The sequence below is a fragment of the Lactuca sativa genome, chromosome 9, assembly GCF_002870075.4.
Source record: "Lactuca sativa cultivar Salinas chromosome 9, Lsat_Salinas_v11, whole genome shotgun sequence".
In the NCBI taxonomy this organism is placed as follows: Eukaryota; Viridiplantae; Streptophyta; class Magnoliopsida; order Asterales; family Asteraceae; genus Lactuca; species Lactuca sativa.
In genome coordinates this window covers 174085894-174108851 of record NC_056631.2, presented here as the reverse complement: position 1 = coordinate 174108851, position 22958 = coordinate 174085894, and the positions used below count along the sequence as shown (strand labels likewise).

The window sequence follows — 22958 nt, the reverse complement described above, 5'->3', positions numbered from 1 at the left end:
ATTAAAAACAACAATAACTATAAATCACATTAAATAAAAACTACATAAATTTTTATTCACATGCAATTCATTAATAGATTTCATATATATCATATAGTTCCAATAATAGTATATTTAATTTGTAACACTAAATCGGAATACGGTTTATTCACATTCAATTCGCGAATATAAATAACAGTGATTATGTAATTAGTTCCAATATATTTGTATTTGTTTGAATATAGATAACAGTGATTAGATTGTTAGTCCCAATATATTTGTATTTGTTAACTGTATTTTTTTATAGTTAAAATATTATAATTCTTTAACTTTTAAATTTTTAATAAATATCCTTCTAATGTATAATATTAAATTTTTTATTTGATATAAAACTCTTATTTAAAAATTAATAACAACTACTTAGTCAATTTTACCAATATAGTTATAAATATAATTCTAATATCATTTTATTTTATTATTTAATATAACGTTTAAACAATCATCTAGTTATATATAAAAGACTAAATTACAAAAATAAATCTCTCTCTCTCTCTAAGTTTGCACTTTTTATTTGTATATATACCTTAACATGCATTTTTATAAAAACATTTTTAAAAAAGCTATGGAAAACTGGTATTTGGCTCTAGGGAGTTCTGTCATGTTTTTCATGACCACACGTTCCACATAAACTTTACCATGACAAGAAAAAGAGAGGGACCAAAGGGCTTGTAGCCCAACCGTATCCGGTATTGTCTTCCCTCCTTGAGGTTGAGGGTTCAAGTCCCGTCGTGGACATAGATGGATTTAAGATGTAGTTTAGGAGTAAGTTAGATTTGCCATTTCAAAAAAAAAAAAAAAAAAAAGTAGTGACATGACATTGAAAAAGAGATGAAGAAGGGAAAGATAAAAAGATGGATTTAATACATATATAAATGCCCATAGCATTTAAATATCCTTAAATGTCCGAGATGAGTCAGAAGAAAAAAAGACATTTTTCGTGTGTGTATAGTGAAATGACGGAAATGCTCTTCACTTAACGGCCAAAAGATAACGGAGTTAGCAAAAATGACCATTTGTTAAAAAAAAATTAAAACCACACGGACTATCTGTGAGGTTTTTTAAACCTAGGGACTAAACTTCAGATTTTGAGATACCATAAAGATCATTTATGAAGTTTTGTCATTTTATTATTATACTCTTATATTAATTTTAAAAATATTTACTCAAAAGAAGCTTGAATAAAAAGTACATTTACTTGCAGACAAGTAACACTAACACTAACATAATAATAATAATAATAATAATAATGATAATAATAATAATAAATCATTATTAGTAACGAGCAAATTAATTTTAATTATTATTTGCTCTTGTTTTAAAGTAAAAAATATTTGATGTTTCTTTTATAAAAATGAATTGGGGTAGGACAAGGAGGGAGAATGATAGTGACGGAAGTAAATACGTCATTGGAATTGAATGATAGTGACCGAAGTAAACATGGAATCGGCCTTGAAATTGAATGGGTTGAACATTAGTCCATTAGATATAACTACATGGTAAAAAACCATGTGAAGGCATTTCTATCTTGTGAGAAAAACTACTTCCTTGTGACTCACTTTATTCTTCAAATTTCCTTTTATACCCCCATATTTCACCAATTTACACACACAATTAGCAAAAATGAACCATTTATTCTCTTCTGTGCTCCTGGCATCCTGTCTTCTTCTCATGGGTAACCTTTCATTCCTTCCAATTCTTTATGTCATCATTCCCATCTTTGTTTATGACATGTCGCTCTCTTTTTCATCTTAAAGGGTTCAAAGTCACAATTGTACTATAAAAGTAGCATAAGGAAGTAAGCAAGTGAAATATTTTGGTTCACCAAATGCGTATTTTGTGAACAAAAATTTCAATACCTTACATTCTTTAGTATCTTTTTCTTTAACTCGATGATGTTTCTTTTAACATCTCAAATAGTTTATTACCATTTATGATATTAGCCCTTTATCTTATGTTACTTATCTTTATAGGTCATGGTGATGCGATACACATAGTGAAACATAGAGCAGATACACTACAAATCGCGGGTTCAAGATTGCCAGACTGTCTACATGCATGCGGTTCATGTTCACCCTGCCATTTGGTTAGGGTGCGGTTTATTTGTTCCGTGGGACCCGCCGAGGCCGAGACTTGTCCAATTGCTTACAAGTGCATGTGTAGCAACAAAACCTATCATGTTCCATAGTCAACAAGACACACTACTCATATGATACAACAAACCAATCAAATATCTTGTAATACATATGCAAATTATATAAAAGTTTGAATATTTTATGAATCTTGGATTTCTAGTGCCCGGGTATTGTTTTTCAAGAAATCTTGGTACCATTTTGCAGACAATTTTGGGATACGATTGAGTGTTTGATGATCAATGTAGTAAAATCCGAATCTTGGAGTGTACCCAAGTCTCCATTCAAAATCATCCATTAATGTCCACACAAAATAGCCTCTCACATCCGCTCCATCCCCGTCAAATATCATTTTTTTTTTAAAATTATTCGACCATGCAAAACAATTAATGTGTTGGTGTTCGTTTTTGACTTAATACAGAAAGAACAACTTAATAGAGAAAGTCGAATACATGAGATTGTAAGATATACCCCACTCAGTCGTATGAATTTTTTTTTGTGTGTCATTATTTTCTCAAATATTTTTTTAAACATCATTTATCCAGGTATCACTTTATCTATAATTGAAAATGTTAAGACCTAAATATAATATAATCACCTGATCGCTTGGGCCAAAGACGACATGTACATTTTATGAAATTCTATTCGATCGAAGTCTTGAAGTATATTTTGAACTTGATCATTAACTTTCGGATCAGAATACCCTACATAAATTTAACTTCAAAATTGAACATATTCTTGCACTTTAATTTAGCAACAAAATCCATATCTATACTGAATTTAAGAGTTGTAGCAATTAGGATTGACCAAATCCAAAAAGTCAAAATTCCCAAATTTGCATACCGTTTTCAGTAACAAACATGGGTTTGCTGTGATATCTCTTCTTTAGATAGTCTATCACTTCCCCAATGCCTCTTGGAACTACACGCAATGATCCCAATCCTGTCTGCCAACACAACTAATTAAACAATGAAACAAACAAAAAAAAAAGTAATAGTAAACGAGGGGCAAAACGGGTATTTCACACATATCATACATACCGGCGCACCAATCGGAATACCATCTCTCTCTTTACTTGCATCCACAAAACCTAGGATTGCTCGACTTCCACTTAAACTACAAATAGAATGAATACAATCTTTTGCATATAGAGTAGCATAGTGGTTGACTCCTATAAAGTCAATTCCATCTTTCATAAACTTCCTTTCGTCACTAGAAAATCTTGGCAATTGATCTCCAAGATACTTGCGCATTTCAGATGGATAATCACCAAAAATTAGTGGATCCAATGCCCTAATAATAACAAGTTAAAGAAAAAAAGAATCTTGATTTGATCTTCAAAGTTAAGTGCGTATTCGGATATACCAGCCGATAATGAAAGCCAAGATCCTGTTAGCGGCTTCTTGATCAAAATCATTATCTGTTAGAGGCTCATACATGAAACAATCTACAACAATCCCGATTGATCCACCTTGTTCATGCTGCATGTATGTTAATCTAGTCAAAGGATGTTCGTCATGCAAGAAAAAAGTCAACTTTAAGTTGACTTTAAGCACGACGATGAAACATCAATACTAATATCAGTATTGAAACGAGTATAACAAAAAATTTCAAAAGAATGAAACATTGTCCTTTTAATGTTTCAACATTTTCACTATATCAAAACGAAAGCTGAAAGCTTGAAGCTTGGTTATTATTTAATGAAATTGTTTCAAGAAACATGCTATGTCGTATGTCGACATCAGCGCCATGTTAACAAAAATTACAAATATTCATAACAATAGAACCAAAAAGATACAAACTTTCATAACAATGGGAAAAAATTTGAAAGTTTAGTGGTTAAACAAACCTGTTTGAAAAAAAAAATTAGGTAATTACCTGATAATCTCTTCGGTATAGCTTCACTGTTTTTCCATGTGCCAATAACATGTTATGCATTACAATTAAAGGCTCAATATCAGAATTTCCAGATGAACAATTGCCAAAGGGTGGTGAACAACGAGAGAATGGATACGTTCCTTTCTCATATCCCATTTGTGTAAACAAATTTGGCTCATTCATAGTAACCAATCCTTCACTCGATCACCAAAGTTTTTGAAACATGTTTCTGCAAAGTGCACATAATCTTTCCTACAAAAGATTATATATTTCATGAAAGTAATTTAGCGTTTATTTTAATCGAATAGAAGATCGGATTCTTTTTCACATACTGCATTAACGGGCTGAGCCAAGACCCGTATCGATCTTCAAGTTCTTGGGGGAAGTCGTAATGGTAAATCGTTACAAATGGTCTAATTCCTGTTTTAGTTGAAAATTTATGTGTTAAAGCATGTAATTTTCATGAAGAATTGACATAAAAGGAGTTAAAAGTTTAGCGTTTTACCTCTGAGTAAGAGATTGTCCAAGATTTTGTTATAGAACATAATCCCATTTGGATTAACATCGCCGAATCTTCCTCCTGATATATCTCAATAAGATCTTCTATCAAGAAATGGAAGTTCTTAATCCTTTTTTATGAGAAATGTTGGATTTTAATCATACTTGGAAGAACTCTTGACCATGATATAGAGAAGCGGTAAGCATCTATACCAAGTGACTGTATTATGTTAATATCTTCCTGCAACAATCGATTGATTAGAAATAAGATTAGAAGAGATGTGAAAGTTATATGTTGTTATCCATTGTCAAAAGTTTAAGATACCAGATATCGATGGTAATGATCATCAGCTATGAATCCATTGTCGCCATTTTCAATGTTGCCTAAACATTGCAACGTTATAGTTAACCTAATGTGATAATGTAAAGATGAATCAATTGAACACCCAATTGTCAATTGATTGATTTTGTTACCTGGGGAAAGAGCGAACACATCCCAATTGTTGAGACTTTTACCATCTTCAAGATATGCCCCTTCAATCTGGATGAAGTAATAGAAATTCATTGTTGAGTTTAGCTGACTCAGTTATCAGAAAACTGAAAGAGAAGAAACAGAGTAGAGAATACTTGGTAGGCTGAAGTAGCGACTCCAAACAGAAACCCATCTGGGAAATCTGATCTTTTTATGACTTCTTCATGAAATGATGTGTGAGTTTTTGAATCTACAAGGAAAAGATCCAAGAAGAAGCAGCAAGAACAGACCCATCTCGGAAATCCGATTCTCATATCGGTTTCTTTAATTGGAGCACCCATAATGAAGATGTGCTCCAAGCGGTCCACAAATATGCGGTCCAAGTTCATGTACCGTTTGACATTAAAAAATTGAAAGTGATCCTAAGGTTAACACACGTTGAATTGTTGATGTTGAATTCATTTTAGTGTTATTTTTGTTTGAAGGTCACAAAAGGTATTATATTTAATTTGTCTCTTTTTTTATTTTAACATTATTTTATGATCATTTTTTCTAAACTGAAAATTGCATTATCCAGTTTTGTTCAATGTTCACCATACGGATTACCAAATAGCATGGAGATGACGTGTCAAGTGTGTGTCGTGGCAACCATGTGGGATCCTACATGGCATTAGTTGGACGTATAAGAGACATTTCCTAAGTTTTGAAACTCCATCTTCTTATCTTCTTCTTTGATATCAACTCCTATAAATGTATGACTTCTTTAGGTCGATCAACTAGTTCAATGTCCTAGACAGGTCATTAAAGAGTGAGTATTCATCCATTTAGGAGGTGCTATTATGGATTAACACCTTGATTTTCATTCTCTTCGAGTGACAAAACTCTACAGAAGATACTTCGTTTATAGGTATTTCCTAAATGAGAAAGAAGATTGTGGATTATTTGAATGGTATGATAAAGCACTTCCCAGTTCACAATACAAGGAAGAGTTTAACCAAATAAAGTCCCATCTGCCAATCCTACTATTTATGTAGCTTCAAATGAAAATTCTAACTCAAGGTATGTTGTTTCTCATTAGGGTTATGATTTCATTGTTTTCCTTTTTGATAATCCTCGTAAGGGTGCTAATTTTGCTGTTGTATAACGGTTAAATAGCTAGTTAAGTTGTGTATGTAGGCCAAATATGGTCCAATCTTGACCTAATTAGTGTCACAAGGTCCAATGTTGACCTATTTTTGTTTGTAAGGTACAATAATACCTATTTTGAATGATAAAAAGATGGATGAATTTTGTGGTGTTAATATTCCTTAATTTGTTTACTTATAAGAATTTTGTCATGGTGTTATGATGTTAGTGTGATAAGTGTGTTTGAATGTATTCAAGTTTAACATGGTATGTAGAAAAGGATATTAAACTATAACATGTTATGCACATAAGGGTAATATACTTCGAAACATAAACATAAGGGTAATATACTTTGATAGGTTAAACACAAAGGATAATCAACTTTGACATGGTATGCACAAAAGGTTAATCATCTTTCACACTTTAACATGGTATGTGAATTACGGTAATTATGGTTGCCAAGTTTGACACTGTAACAAGTTTTACACATGCTAAATCGTGGTGTCCAAAATTTGCATTATTGTATGAAGAAAAGGGTATAAAATATACAAAAAAAAAGGTAATAAACATTTATATAGTATACACAATGATAATCAAGTTTGACAGGTTAAGTAGAAAAGGGTAATCAACTTTGATATATATATATATATATATATATATATATATATATATATATATATATATATATATATATATATATATATATATATATATATATATATATATATATATATATATAAAATATGCGACATGCATACACATTTTGACATGTTTTACACACTTTGATACGTACATCAATTATATGTATAAGTGTATCCACACTTTCCCTAAATATTTAGAGTATCTAATGTATATTACCTTGATAAGCAGAAGGTCTTAAATGACCACAATTTATATTATCATCAACATGTAGAATGTCAAACTATATTACATTATCCTACAATACAAAGTTGAATGTATTAGCATGATATATTATTATTAAAATCAGTGTTTGAGGTCATTAACTGCTTTAATGATCTTTCTACTAATAGCATCACCCTTTTGGGTTGGTCTCATGACCCAAATAACATAAAGAAATTAAGATATATAAGTTGTTAATTTATTAAGGAATTAATAAATTAACTAGAAATTATTTTAGTAATTAAATAAAATGTTTTAATTCACTAAAAGGGCTTGTGTAATGCCCACGGATCCTGGTTAGACAAATAAAATATAGTAAGCGATAAAAACGATTTTTTGATAGAAGATTATTTAGGATAAATAATCTTAACCGACGTTATAATATATGTGACAAGGGTTCCGTACATAAAAAAAAGAACTCTGAAATCCGACTTCGTATGAAAAAGTTATGCTTCTTCGAAGTTTCGCGATTAAATCGACATGACTATATGCTTTGTAATAAATGAACTTTAGATAAGTTTCTTAGAAGCCTAATCAATCTAAACGAAGGTTGCAGTAATCGTAAAACTGAGAGTATGTATATAAATAACGCCTAAATCTGACTTCATATGAGGAAGTTATGATTCTTCGTAGTTTCAACGCAGTTGTGTTACTACAGAAATCGAATTTTAGATCGGTTGGTTATTAGCCGAAACAATCTAAATGAAAGTCGAAGATCTCGTTAATAGGAGTCTGAATATATATATATATATATATATATATATATATATATATATATATATATATATATATATATATATATATAAAGACAGTCGAGAACGGACGTCGTATGAAAAATATATGAATTTTAAACGGAGATTAGCAATCTAAGCCTTCTAAAATAATAAATAAAAAATAAATTGAGAATTAGATTACATGGTCTAAATAAAAGTTATATATCTCAATTTTTTATTAATTTGAATTTTATATTCCTTTTTTCATTCAAGAACATCGATAAATACGCGTGGATAGAAGAGCCAAAATTGGAGTTCGTATGAATAAGTTATGAAAATTTGCTAAATCGCACGCATGGGCGCGTGCACACAAGGCGCACAATGTGCCTCTGACACACCACCCAAAAGCCACCACTTGTTAACATGAGAATAAGCCACGTCACCCTTCCTTGACAAGAGCCACGGTGCACATAGAAATATGCACGACGTGTACTTGTATTTCACCTATAAATACCTTGTGAAAACTGCTCATTCCTCCTTACAATTCATCCATAACTTCTTTGGAAACCTCTTATTCTTTGAGTCCAATATTTTTAAAGTTTCTGAGTAGTTTAGCGAGGCTTTGGCATATGTAGAAGTCCAACAAAATAGAGCTTTCGGGTCAAGATTCTGCCCGTGCAATTTCCCGATTTTCGCAAAAATCTCTATAAGTTAAGTTACACTAATTTTATTTCAAGTGTAACTTATATATATCCTCATAATCGTTATTATGAATTTATAAATAAGATTTATTAGTAATTCAAAATCATTATACTGATTGATCTACTTACAAAGATCATGTCTATGTTGGATTTAGTGAGGTATTTAAAGTGGGATTTAGTGAGCCTTGACACAAGAAATGATTTGGAGATTTGCATCAGATTTGTCGCCATAGATAACAAGAGATTCCTTACTTGGCAGATTAAGACGAATAGTTTTCTCGTAACACAGGATATCAGAATAGTGAAGACTTAACCAATCCATGCCGATTATGATGTCAAAACTTTTAATTGAGACTGGCATAAGGTCAAATTAGAACGAATAGTTATTTAGAGTAAGTGTGCATCCTATGTATATGTCATTGGTATTATCGGTTTTTCCGTTGGCCATCTCAACGGTGAATGTATCTTTTAGTTCTTTGGGATTTTGTTTTAGAAGGTGTTTGATTTTATGGATTACGAAACTTTTCTCTGCACCGATATCGAAAAGAATGCATGCATAAGAATTGTTGAGAAGAAACGTACCGGTCACCACATAAGGATCCGCTACCGCTTCTTCATAGCTAATCGTCAAGACTCTTCCAGTACCACTAGCATTCTTTAACATAGGACAATTTCTCTTGAAATGCCCTACTTCCCCACATTCATAGCATGCTTGGCTCACTCCCGCGGCAGGGACTTGAGAAATAGGTTGTGTTGGTGCTTTACAGAAACAGGCAGTGTGCCCCCTTTTTGTTACAGTTCTTGCAGTGCATTTCTTTGCAAGCTCTCATATGATGGAAGTTGCATTTATTGCACTTTGGCAAAGTTCCAACGTATCTACTTGGGGTTGCTGGAGTAAAAGACACAGTGGTAGGAACAGGGGTTGGAACAGCAGCAGGAACAATAGCAACGTGTGTTGCCACTGTTTGTTGCTTTTTCGAGGGCTCTTAAGACGATTTCCTTTTTCGCTTTTTCTAGAGTTTCTTGTTACTGCTCCTTTCCTTGGGTTTCTCCAGGATGGGTGCCATAAAGCCCTGATGAACTCCATGGTCTACTAGTGTCTGTGCCAAATGCTTGGCACTGTCAAAAGTGAGAAGGTTAGCTGCTATTACATTTCCTTGTATCTGAGGAGAGAGTCTCCATATATATCTCTCAACTTTCTTGCTCTCAGTGGGAATCATCCCTGGACACAGAATAGCCAGATCAATGAACCTGGCAGTATATGCAGCAATATCAGAGTCTTTTATCTTCAGACTCCAGAGTTCTTCCTCTAGCTTTTTAATTTCGCCTCGGGGACAACATTCTGCTAGCATCAGGATTTTTAAATCATCCCAGCCCATAGCATTGGCGATTGGAAGGGATAAGGACTTGACATATCCATTCCACCAGAAAAGGGCTCTGTCTAGGAAGGTACAAGTTGTAAACTTTACTTTGCTTGCTTCAGGGCAAGCAAAAATTTCGAACACTGATTTTGTTTTCTCGAACCAGCGTGTCAGAGTAATGACACCTCTTGTGCCATCAAAAGTTTTATGCTTTGCATTTGTAAAATCTTTATATGAACACTCGTGAGGGTGTCCAAGACTTTCACTATGATTGAAATTGTGAGCACCGCTACCAGCTCCACTAGTACCATTGGCATTGATTTGCGTCATGGCAGCAGCCACGATGGTAGTTACTGTTGCTTGGAAGACAGCAACATCATATTGTGGAGGTGGTGGTAGAGGTGGTGTCGGTGCTTCATTGACATTGACATGTTTCAGATTCTTTATGGGAGCCATTTTTTGCTTCAAGATATAAAAATGGAAAGGTAGTAAGACATCAATAGTGATAATAAATTAGATGGCTTTGAACTAATTACATTAGTTCCACATGTATTCAGAAAAAGTTTACATAGCATTCCATTACAAGGAATACCTTGTGATATGAAATTGAATAGTGATTTTTCAAAGGAAATAAGATGCCTGTCATGTATTGGTATATTAGATACATAGAGTTCTGAAAATTTGACCTTGTAGTAGGTCTACAATATACCAATTTAACTGAAAATTTGACAGTATATTGACCTATCGAATAAATGAAATTTCGAGGTCGTACTATGTACATGAAAACATCACTAGTGTATATACATAGATTTAGACAACATCCCAAAAGAGTGAGTAGAGTATGCTCTACTCATGAGGAGTGTTGTTCGGATTCCTACTAAATTCAGCCCTGAATTTAGCCAACTGGCGTTCCGTGGCAAACATACGTCTTTCTAGTGTCGCTTGGCATTCTCGAAGTTCTCTAACTTCAGATCGGATTGCAGTTAGTTCCCTTTGTATGGTTTCAGTAATATTCTTGGTTGTCTCATGGTTTTCAATTAGGTGGTGAAGGCAAACAGTGTTGACTCTAGTGGTAGCATTATCTTGTATGACTCCATCAATGGTAGATCTTCCTTGTTCATCGTTACGCGCAATCCGACGAACTAACACTTGAAGGGCTCTGTCTGCTGAGCCTCATTCGTCAAGATTGTAGAAGCTTTGGTCTCCATTGTATGGACGGTCCTGACCCTGCTCATGACTCCACTTGTCTAAGTTTAGTGCCCACTATGGTGTCAGACCATGAAAATTTTGTCGAGGATTGGGATTTTGGGCAACTTGAGCTGGGTTATAAGCTCCTAATTCTGAGTCAGAATCTTCAGGAAAATCCTATTCTATTGGGTTTACAAGATCATTCTTTGGTTCAGCATTGTGTCATCCCCCATTCCCTTGATTGGGAAAATACGGATCTCCAGGTAGATGAAATCCAATCATGTTATCTATGCGAGAATAGGAATATAAGAGACATCTAATAGATTTGATAAGTCAAATAAACAATTTCAAGTTTCCATATAAGAAACCTATAGTTAATAGTTAATGTATTATGTATGGTAAGAATCATACTGGGTCTTTCTATAACCCTAAAGTGTATACTAATTATATATAACTTGGGTAGAATAGACATTCGAATAAATGATCCTACACTATATCCACATCCAAAAAAGGAAAAGGAAGTAAAGTTAAACCACCCATTCTAAGTCTATAAAACCTTAATTATATATAACTGTAATATATACTTAATACTTATAGTTCTACTAGTAATGATCCTTTGTTTTCACATGTTTGTTTCTAGTAAGGATGACTCTTTTGTATCTTGTTGTTTCTGTGTTATAGTGTCATAAAATACTCCTATAGTATTTTATCTTTATGTTTGATTCTAGAGTTCTTCTGGTACTTAGGTAAGTTTTAGACTTGTTGCAACACCACAATCACTCCTAAACACATGTTGGTCATATCTCAAATAAATATAGTTAATCAGGCTATATTGATCCCATATATGATTACATAACTGTCCAGGTTTAACTGTAATGTCCAACATCCAAATACTTTTATATCATTCTTATTGTGACATTGTTTCTTGTATATATGCATGTTAGTATACTTCTTATAAAATACTTAGATTTTAAAAGTATACTTTTAGTCAGAGCGCTTCAGCCCCATAGCATTCATACTTTATATATCTTTTAAGGATTGATATACTGAGTTCACTATAAACAATGCTCTGATACCAATCTGTCACACCCCCAAACCGAAACGGTGGAAACGTTCGGGGGCGGAGGACGTCATGTACAGTATCACAAAAATGCATAATAGTAATCAAAGTACAACAACAATCATTGTATTTAAAAAGTTATAAGCTCTACATCTGTGTTCAAAACATAGTGTATATGACACCAAAATACAAGTTTAAAAGACATGAGTTTATAGATATCCATCTTCTCAAAAGCTGTGTCTGTACTTGTGTTACCGTTTCCCTGAGAATACAAGTAGTTTTGAAAAGAAATGTCAACAATTAAGTTGGTCAGTTCATAAGTATGTTTGTAATTGAAATCTATTTTCTTGTTCCTAGATATTGTAAACATGTATATTTCCCAGAAAATCCTATATTTTCTGCTGTAGTAATTTGTAAAATGTGTGAAAGTTATTGTACTCTAAAGTAGTAAAAATGTGGTTTAGTTCTCATAAAACCATGAAAAGTATGTTTTCTCTGTACTGAAGTAGTATTCTATTCTTGTAATAGTATGCAACTCATGTACTTGTAATTGGCTAGTATAATTGTACTTGTAAAATACTGTATTATAGTTTTATAATAATATAAAATATAAAACTATGTGAATTTTACTTATTCATACACTAATCATTTTATTCAATACCAAACTGTGAGTTATTATAACCATACTAGATGACCTATGTGTTGGATTAATGTCTAAGCCTGTAACCATATTTGGTAAGTACTTGACCCGATTGTGCATGGTCCTTTTGGGTTGCCTTCACCAAAGCAACTTGACTGGAGAAATAATAGAGAAAGAGGTTATTATGATTTATTAATATGTTATAAGAATAATATAGTAAAGGAGAAATCATATTTGTTTAATTAATATTGGTCAATAATTAATTAGGAATTAATTTTGTGATCAAATGTAATTAATTAAACTAGAGGGGCTGAATTGTAATTATGTGATAGTTACAAAGTAGGGTAAGGATTATCCTAGATATGGGTTGGACGAAATCAAGAGGATATGGATCCTTGAAATCGTCCAAAGATAAGGGCTTTCAAGGCTTATCTTATTGTTACTTGGTGGGCAAGCAACTAGATAAGGATAAGGACTGAAACCCTAATCTCAACCTTATATAAAGACCCCTAGGCCTCATGAATTCGTTCACTTGATTCTAAGAGATCATAGGGACGATTTCTACCTTCCTCTTCTCTCTCTATATCCTCTCCATTTGCTCTTGGTGTTTGTGAGCCATTAGAGGTACTACACTTGTGGTACTTGCTTTCAAAGACAAGAAGATTCAAGATTTAAGTTGTTATTACAATATAACAACAAGAGGTATGTATTTCATCTTTCCTTGTGGATTTCGAAACTCCTAGAAACCTTTTAGGGTTCTTCAAGTGTTCATAATGTTGTATAACTAATAGCAGGGCCGGTCCATTGGTTTTTGATACCCGGAGCGAGATAATAATTTTATGCCCTTATATACATGTACCATGCGATAGATAAAAATGTATATATAAAAAAATTATAAAAATATCAATCAAATAATACAAATAAAAACATATAAAAATCACCTAAAACGATGTCTTTGTATTCTTTGATATTAAAACATCTCTTATTTTACATCTTATTTTACAGTAATCAATATTTTATAAAAAAAACCACTTTTGATACTTAAAATTACAAATCCATATGATACTTCAAAGATACAACTTCTTCAAAGATACAACTTCAAGAGCTTCAAAAACCCTTACATGATTAGCCTTTTCTTGTTGTCTTTTTTCCGTTTTGTATTTTGAGCACCTGATCAGGGAAACATATTTAGAGAAACATATTTAGAAGTCAAGAAATATAGATATTAAAGCTAAGCAAAAAAATATACAACCCAACCAAATTTTATGTTTTTGTTTTATCTTTTAATATGTCAAATGATCTCATAAATCCATCTTAGAATCTGAAATAAGAATTCATTTCTAAAAATTTACTATCTAATAGAAACAATGAAGTAATTATATACCTTTTGATGTTCTAGAGAAATCAAACTTTTGATGTTCTAGAGAAATCAAACTCGTCCAAATTATATGGTATGCCTCTAGAAACAAACAACAAAAAAATAAACATAAACCAACAATTGGAATGAGAAAAATGATATCAGAAATACAAAAAGTAAGAATCCAAAAATCAAAATCAATCAATCTAGAAATCGAAAATCTCACAAATCTTCAGATTTTTGGTGTTTCTTTCAGAAAAGAAAATAGAACTCAGAATACAGTGAACATAATCAGAAATTGGAATGAAAAAAGGGAATCAGAACACAAGAAAAAAGAATTTATTAATCGAACTAACCCAATCCAGAAATCAAATACCTCAAAAATAGTTTTCGGTGTTTGGTTTAGAACTTCAGCATAGCCATTTGAAACTTTAAAAGTTCACTTTATGCAAAAACAATGAGATTTAAAAGTTCACATTAAGAGAAAACAATGAGATTTAAGGAGAATAGATGTTTAGAAGGACTGATTCAATCATAAATTCACAATCAGAATCTCAGTTAGAAATAAATTAAGGGAACCGTAAGTTTATTAAAAGCTGAGATCAACGATTCAAAAAGAAGATTAGGAGGATCGATTCAATCATAACCTCGGATGCCTCGTCTTCTCATCTTCAGTTATTTGGTGTGCCGATGTTGCTTGGGAGAACAAGGAGTCGAAAGTGTGCATCGTGCGTGCCAATTGCCAAAACCGAGATTCAATTGCCGCCAAATGCAGCTTAGGTGTGGCCGTGTAGGAGACTCTGCTGCCCTTTTTCATTTGGACTGGACACTTATGTTTTAGTTGTTTCGATTAAAAGCTAGGCCCAGATAGCTGAACATACCAGACATATCAAATCTGATGCCCCATCAAATTATGCTGCCCTGGGCCTTAGCCCAACTCGCCCTGGGCTTGGGCCGGCCCTGACTAATAGTGATAACATAGATCCAACTCTAGGGTTGCATGCACACATAGGATTGTTTGTATAAAACCCATCAGTGGTATCAAAGACTTTGGTTAACTTGTTTTCAATTAGTGTTATACAATTGTATGAACTTGACATATTAGGGTTTATAGCTAATAAACCCTAGGAGGCTAGGATTTTCAAGATTAGGGTTTCCAAACCCTAATTTGCAAAAGTTTGAAAAAGATTTTCAAATCCTTTCCTTAAGCCTTTAGATTTCGAAATCTAGGGTTTTTCATAACCCCTTGATTTTCGAAATTGGCCTCCTCCCCAAGATAAGATCCTAAATTTTAGGGATTTGGATTATCCCATATCTTGTAATTATCCTTTAATTGTTATATATGGTAATTAAAGATTTTGCATTATCCTATCCTTATTTTCGAAATCTATGTAGAAGTTTAATGGATTAGGATAAGTTAAATGTTTAAATGGTAATTATCATTATGATTTAGATAATCCCTTATGATTTGATAATTTAAATTAATAGTTTAATTCAAGATAATTATTAAATCAAGAGTTTTAATATTTAAAATTTTAATTTAAATTTCAAAAATTTTAAAGTGATATTAAAAGCTAATTGTTTTGAAAAGTTTCAAAACTTGCCCTCAAGTTTTGGAATTTAAATTGTTCGATTAAAAGGTATAATTTTGAAAAAGTCTAAATTCTAAAACCCTAATTTTGAAAAGTTCAAATTACTCCCTTATGGTTTATTAAATTAATTAAGTGTATAATTAAAAGAGAGTTAATAAATCCATAATGATATGATTTATATTAAATTAAATTAAAAGTGTAATTTATAAAATTAAACCACCTAGTATTTTAAAAGTGTAAAATACACCCTTATACTATATATATAACATTGAAAGTCTAATATTATATATGTATAACTAAAATGCTAGTCTTACAGTTAGTATGTCTCATTCACGAAGCCGATCTATAAGGGGGTATAAGGTTATGGCCTATAAAATGGTCATTTAATGGGTATCCACTCTTACCCACCGCTTCCTTAATTGGTGGAGGGTCGTTAGCCGAACGGGTAGGATAGGGCAAACCCTTTCCATTAAAAGTATAATGAAGTATAAAGTAACTAAATGTTTTTACAAAATTCCCAATCTTAGTCACTTTAGGCAAAAGTGAATTGATGCAATTCCATGAAATTACACTTTGTGCCCTTGTGAAGATGTTAGTGGAGCGCGTGTGGTTAACCGACACACTAAATGGTTCTAAGCAAAGGTAGCAAAGGGTGACTCATTGTTTGTCATAGTTCGGTGGAGCGTGTGTGGTTAACTGGCACATCGAATAGGTGACTGTAACAATGAGGGCACCATGTAGATTTGCATGGTTATTCACACCCACTTTGTGATCCTCGGCATCCCAGTCACAAACGAGAGAGGCATATCGAGATTTAAACATGTCATTGAAAAGTTCAATGAATCTCAAAGGAAATCTAGGAATTCTTAATACATTTAAAACTTAAGCCTTTATGTTTTCATGGTGAAGAATTAGTGAATCGTCATTTACTTACCTCCAAATTGTTTGCATGTTGGATTACGGCATCCCTCTTCTAATGTGTAAATAATGTTGTTGGATCCTAGCCTTAATGTCTCATTTGGGTGTTTCATTAAGGATTCAATCAACTAACTTGAAATTTCTCCCGTTTTGTAGATGTCTGACTCTAACCGTGGTCTTCCAGGATCCCAAGGAAAAGGTGTTCCTATTGAAAGTGATAGCTTGTTCCAAAGTGAAGGATCAATATGGACTAGCTTGATCTCACTCCCTCCTCCTCCTCTCGTTGTTCTCCCCGACCCACAAGATCGAAGATTTGAAAGGTTCAAGATCACCAAGACCCTATTGGCAATGCAACATGAAGATGGTAAACCCGTGTGTGCTCACGTCCTAGGGATGAAATCACACATCGATAGGTTGATTATGTTGGGTGCGTCTTTCCCCAATAAGGTGGTTGTGGACTGGGTTCTTCAGTCACTCCCTGAATCATATGATAAGTTCATAAGAGAGTATTATATGATGGATATTGACGTGACCCTCATTGACTTAACTTACATGCTTATTGCTGTTGAATCAGAAATGATTTGGCGAAGTAATGGAGCATATTTGTCTAGTAATTCAACCAACCATGCTTCTGTGGACGTTCTAGGAGAATCCACCTGTTTCTGCTGCCAATGGAAAGGGAAATGGATACGAAGCTGCCCAAAGGAACTGAAGAGTCTAAGAGATGGAAGAGTCAAGAAGTGTGGCTCTACTTCAGGTATAAAATCCTCTATCTAACTCCATTAAATTCCTATTCTTTATACATAATGTGATAAGATTACATTTGCATGTTTTGCAGGATCAAAGAAAAGAAAGGAAGTTTGATGGAATAGCAAGATGAGTCTGATCACGAAGAAATGGATTACGATCGCATGGATTCGAAGATCAGATTTTGAGCTTAGGAAGTTATGATATATTTTTTAGGAGTATTTGAATACATGTAAGGACATGTTTTCCGCTGCTTTGATGAATAAAATAATTTTTGGTTTTATCTTGTTTGTTCATCCTTACAATGGCATATATGAAATCTATCATTAGCAAAATGGATTTGATTCTTAATTAGGTTATTTGTGGAAGTGTTAAGAGTTTACCAAATAGGGAGAGTTTCTCATCGCCCAAATTTCAAGTGGATAGGAACTTGGAATCATGCAACAAGTATTGTATGATGAATGAGAAAAAACTTTCACATTTGGGAAATTTAGACTAGACTTTGACAAAGTGTCAATTTAAGAGATTAAGTACACTAGGTCGTACGTTGATCAAGTCTACCACAAGAGTAACAAAGATATTCATCATGATTTACTAAAGTTTAGTGAATATGATTGTACTTATAAGATTAAGCATAATTATGAGTTGATTAAAAGAGTTTCAATCAATAGCAGAATGAATAAGAAGAATCAAGTAGGCAGAAAGATAAAAGTTTCTCCGTTCTAAGAAGAAGGGAGAGTACCTTTTATTGTGTTTTATGATAGGACTTAATGATTAAGAACCATATCTCAATTGATCCTTTAAGTGATTCTTAGTACAATTTATATGTCTAAGAAAAGGAATCAAGAATTGTGGAAATGGTTAAATCAAGAAGTCAATCATACTTCGTTCCAATATCAAGGCTTAGAGTTATACTCCAAGATTGTGAATTGGGTGACAAGTCTTAAGAAGGTTTATAACTTTCATCAAATGTGGAACTTGAAAAAAAAATTCTTGTTCTCACACATTTGAAATTGGTAAGTTGTGATGTCTTGGATAAGACAAAGACCAACTAGGACCAATCATATGAAGTGTTTTGTCTTGATAAAAGCTACACTAACTCTTGAATATTTGTTTGGAATGTGTCTTGACAAGAGAATCTCATATGTCAAGGAGTCAGTGGGAGTCTTAATGGTCTTGAAAGGTTTCAAGAACAAATCATGAATAGACCTTATCATTCATCACTAGCACACGACTTGAGGTTTACAACCCATCGTGTTGACACTATTTTATTTCTGTGCCATTCCAATTGAGTTAATTATGCATGTGAGTTCTACGAGTTCTCAATGGATTGTATAGGGGCAAGGCACCTTGTTCAATGGAAAGTACATTGAAATGAAGGGGTGGGATGCTAAATAACTTGGAAGCAATGGTGGGACCTATAATGGCAAGAAATTAAGAAGAACAAGTTCTATCCATAAGAAGTTTGAATTTGTCACTAACATTATCTTGTGATTATGGTTATGACGAATTCACATGGATGGGAATGTATACACCACAAAATCTAAGTGTCATAAGGTTTCTCTCATTCATGAAAATGGTTGTGAGGAAACGCTTTCACTAAGAGAGATTTTGAAGATAGCATTATGTAATTTTGGGTTTCTCAAATTCAACTATGATTACGGTATACCTCTTCATAGTTCGAATTGTGGGAAATGGCAAATGGGTCTGAACATTTTAGGGATTGCGGCCAAGAACACTTTCCGAGGAGATAGAAGCCGCCTCGCAGGTTTGCGGTATGGAGTGTGCGGCTGCGAACGGTTTGCGGTCCGGGGAGAAGAAGGAAAAGCGAGGCTTCTCGGTGTTCGGGTGATTTTAGCTTCTATTTTTTACAGCATTTTATCAAGTGTTTAAATGTATCAAACATATTTATTTTAACTTTATTAAAATAATAATTCACCAAGTTTGACTTTTATTTGATGTGTTTGACTTGAGTTGACTTTTACAATATTGAAAATAACGGTATGTTACAGATTTGTGGGCAATGGTTGCTGGTAATAGTAATAGGTGGTGGTGGTGATTGGTGAGTAGTGGGTGGCGGTGGTGTTAGCTTGTGGGGCTGTTTGCTGGTGGTGATTGTGGATCGTAGTGATGGTGGTGGCGGGTGGTAGTTGGTAGTTGGTTTTGGGGGGTGATCAATGGGTGGTGGTGGTGATAGTGGTCATGGGGTGGTGGTGGAGGTAGCTGGTGGTGATGGCTAATGGTTGGTGGTGGGGGCGATGGTGGTGATCGTGGTGATGGGTAGTGGTAGGTAGGCGGTAGTGGTAGCTGGTGGTGGTGATGGTGGTCTTGGGGTGGTGGTGGCAGACGATGGTAGGTAGTGGAGGTAGTTGGTGGTGGGTAGTGGTGATGAGTAGTGGTTGGTGGTGGAGGCGATGGTGGTGATCGTGGTAATGAGTGGTAGTGGTGATGGGTCGTTGTGGTGGGTGATGGTCATGTTGGTGGGTGGTTGTGGCGGGTGGTAGAGGTCGGTGGTGGTAGTATGTTGTAGGTTGGATGGTGGTGGTGGTGGTGGTGGTGGTGGTGGTGGTGGTGGTCACTGTGAAGGTGGTTATATGTCTAAACCATGAGGTTGTTGTAAATCAAGCTACTTAGTTCCCTTTAATGGTACTCATAATTCTATGTTCCTAATCTCCTAAAAAATATTTAATTCTAATTTTGTATGACCGAATTCTAATTTCATATCTAAACAACATAACGTTATTCAGTTATTCTTTAACTTATTTAATTACCCTATTTAAATAAATAGAACAAGATTATGAACATAAATTAGGAATTATAGATGATAAAATAACTAAATATATAAGAGTTTGAATAAAAATATTATACCTAATCGAGGCATCAACTACCTATAACGGAAGAGATGTCGGCATGGATCGAAGATCCAACAACGGTGACGTGGAGCAACGATGGAGTGATGGACTGATGACTAAAAACAAAAGGTGGTGAACTGGTGATGGTGTGATCAAATCAACATTAGCAAGAGTGAGAGCGGACTCAAATACCGCCATATTACATTTGTTATTACATTTGTTAGGTTAAGGCATGTGATATGATATTAGAGGAAAACCTAAAAAGTTAAACACAATTAAAAGTAATCAAAATTGTTTGGCGGAACTTAGGAGAGAAATAAAAATTAAATTGTAATTTATTACAACTGCATTTGTTTAGTTATTATATGAATATTTATATAATATTTAAAAAAAAAACCTTTTTGGTGCCATATTAAATCATTGTCACTAATAACTATGTAGTGACATAAAATGTTAAATTCCATTAAATAGATTAATTTTTACAGTGATATATAAGATGTGCTACTAAAAGTGATATAATGAAACATTAAATATATTCCATTAAAAATATTAGCCATTAAATGTCATTTTATTTGTAGTGGTGGTTTCCTATGATCTCTTCCTCTAGAAAACCTTCACTATCTTCGTGATTTTGATTAGCGTTTGTGCCTTGTTGTCAACCTCTTCCCTTGCCTGAATTCAAACTTTTCATGTTATTGTTCATATTAGATTTCATTGAGATCTATGAGTTGAATTCTTGTTTGTTGGAGGGTGTATTAAATTTCTTCATCCAAAATTTTATGGATTAAAGTTCTCCCGGTAGTCTCTCCAAGGAATGGGTTGATACATCTTTAGACTCCTCTATTGCCACAACGATTAATTTAAATCATCGAGCGAGACTTGGGAGTATTTATTTCCAACAATTCTCTTACCGTCAAGTTGTTCATCATTTAATCTTATTTTCTTTGTTATGATGATCACATAGTTATAGGAATCTTCGGCCGATTCATAATCATTCATCCGTAAATTATGGAATTCATATCTTAAAGTTTGTAGTCTTCCTTTTCTTTTCCTTGGTACGTCTTGTATGCCATATCACACACATCTATTAAAGTTTTAGATCTTGAAATCATTTCAAAAATAGATTCATCAACTACTTGATAGATAACATAAAGGGATTTCTTATCTGTTTTCTATTTTTTACAAATTTTTAATATTTGTTTTGGGGTTATACTTGTTCGATTCATTGCTTCATTCTATTGGAACTTTGCTTATAGCCTAAAAGCATTATACCACATCGGAGAAAGAAAGAACCTTGACTAGCTTTATAAGCCTTTGTCTCCACATATTCTTAAATAGATAAAGCAAGACAAAATGACATTTGGGCTAGAATTGTGGTATTGGGATATCAAATTAGTTTTGGACTAGGTTTGTCATTAAATATAATTAATGGTCAAAAGTTGGCCTTGGCTCTTGGGCTCTCTTGGTTCTTCTTTACCACAGTAATTAATTAATTTTTATATATATAAATTTCGAAATTGACTTTTAATTACAAAATCTGTTAATTGTTAATTAACTGATTGAAAGTTAATGGTCATCCAAAAAGGGGTTGCGGTACATCTTGTTGCTCGTTTACCCGCTACGTCTATGTGAAACTTTCTTCTTTATTAAGAATATAAGTTTACTTGTGAATTAGGCAGTTAATTTCGGCTATGGAATAGTTATGATGGTTGGCAGTTTCAACTCATATTTGACAGACTATAAATAGATAATCAATTGACAGATTTAAGGGTTGGTCATATACACATTAACACCACTTATTCACTCTTGTTTTTATGGGAAATCAAGGAAGCATGAAGAATCCCGTCAGGATTAAGATTCAATCTTGATCAGATTGTTGTATCCTTTAGCACTACTAGAAAACAGCCCTTTAATGACGTGCAAACCATGTCACACACAGATTTACGATACGCAAAAGAGTGTGTCCTAAAAACAATGTTAGCTCTCCCTAAATTTAAAGGATTTAGGACACGTATTTTTGCATTCCCTAAATTTAGCGTCTCACAAAACAAAAAAAAACACGGAGGGTGCTTTTCTTAAACGCGTGTCTTGTATAAATGTCATTTTATCATTTTACAAACGCGTGTCTCCTCTTTAGTAACTAGCTAGCAGCGGGAAAATGAAATCCAAAAAATTAGAAAACCCGCCTTCTTTGTTTCCCCTCATTTTCCCTAGGTGTGTTCTTTTCCCCAGAAAAATTATCCCCGCTCTTCCTGCCCCTCCCTACATCGAGTGTTGCTTGCTTCTTTCCTTTGTACTCCAACTGCCACCACCTGTTCTTTTCTGTTTGTCGATGTCGATTTAACATTCCATTAGCTTACGAGTTTGTTCATGTGGAGTTCGAAGTGAAAGATGACAATATTTTCGGAGCTAATTTGTAGGGGTTCGTTCACGTCCCTGTGGAGGAGATCGCTATCGGAAAAGTGATCTCTGGTTGGTTCCCTTTAAATAATTCATGCAAGGACTCATTGTTGAGGTTGGAGATGAAGTTTGTAACCTGTGAAACTAATCTGCTTTACCGGTACGGGATGCTACCGGTAGATTTTCGAGGTGCTAATCGTTGTTGCTAAGGAAGACAAATAATCAAATAGAAAATTTTCATAACATATGTGCTTTGCTTGATAATTAATATCAAAATTTCAATTTGAAGTCATTTCTCCGAGGCTCAATTTCGTCTTTTCATACGTTAATTTGGTGGAATCATCATTACTTGAATTTTGATTTAAGTAATTTGATGTCATGCTGGTGC

At 33.6% G+C, this 22958-nt stretch overlaps 1 protein-coding gene, 1 long non-coding RNA gene and 1 pseudogene across 2 annotated transcripts; 1 reads left to right on the top strand and 2 right to left on the bottom strand.

Annotated features, from left to right (window-relative positions):
• Window positions 1-543: 543 nt before the first annotated feature.
• LOC111916990 (beta-glucosidase 18-like) lies at window positions 544-5408 on the bottom strand (annotated as a pseudogene).
• LOC122196179 (uncharacterized) lies at window positions 1547-2335 on the top strand. The gene is made up of 2 exons (XR_006187442.1): window positions 1547-1711; window positions 2010-2335. It is a non-coding gene; the product is annotated as an uncharacterized LOC122196179 (long non-coding RNA).
• Window positions 5409-19492: 14084 nt separating the features above from the next.
• On the bottom strand, window positions 19493-20368 carry LOC128129181 (uncharacterized). The gene is made up of 2 exons (XM_052767841.1): window positions 20214-20368; window positions 19493-19916 (listed from the first exon to the last, which is right to left on the bottom strand). Exons 1-2 carry the CDS (start codon window positions 20366-20368, stop codon window positions 19493-19495), a joined length of 579 nt encoding a protein of 192 aa, XP_052623801.1.
• Window positions 20369-22958: the final 2590 nt, after the last annotated feature.

Bases quoted from the DNA above. Each gene is read 5' to 3' on its own strand.
- LOC128129181 (XM_052767841.1), bottom strand. From the start codon at position 20,368: ATGGCGGTATTTGAGTCCGCTCTCACTCTTGCTAATGTTGATTTGATC. The intron at 19,917-20,213 runs GTTATAGGTAGT...CTCATGGTTTAG, and splicing joins TCCATGCCGACATCTCTTCC to ACATATAACCACCTTCACAG.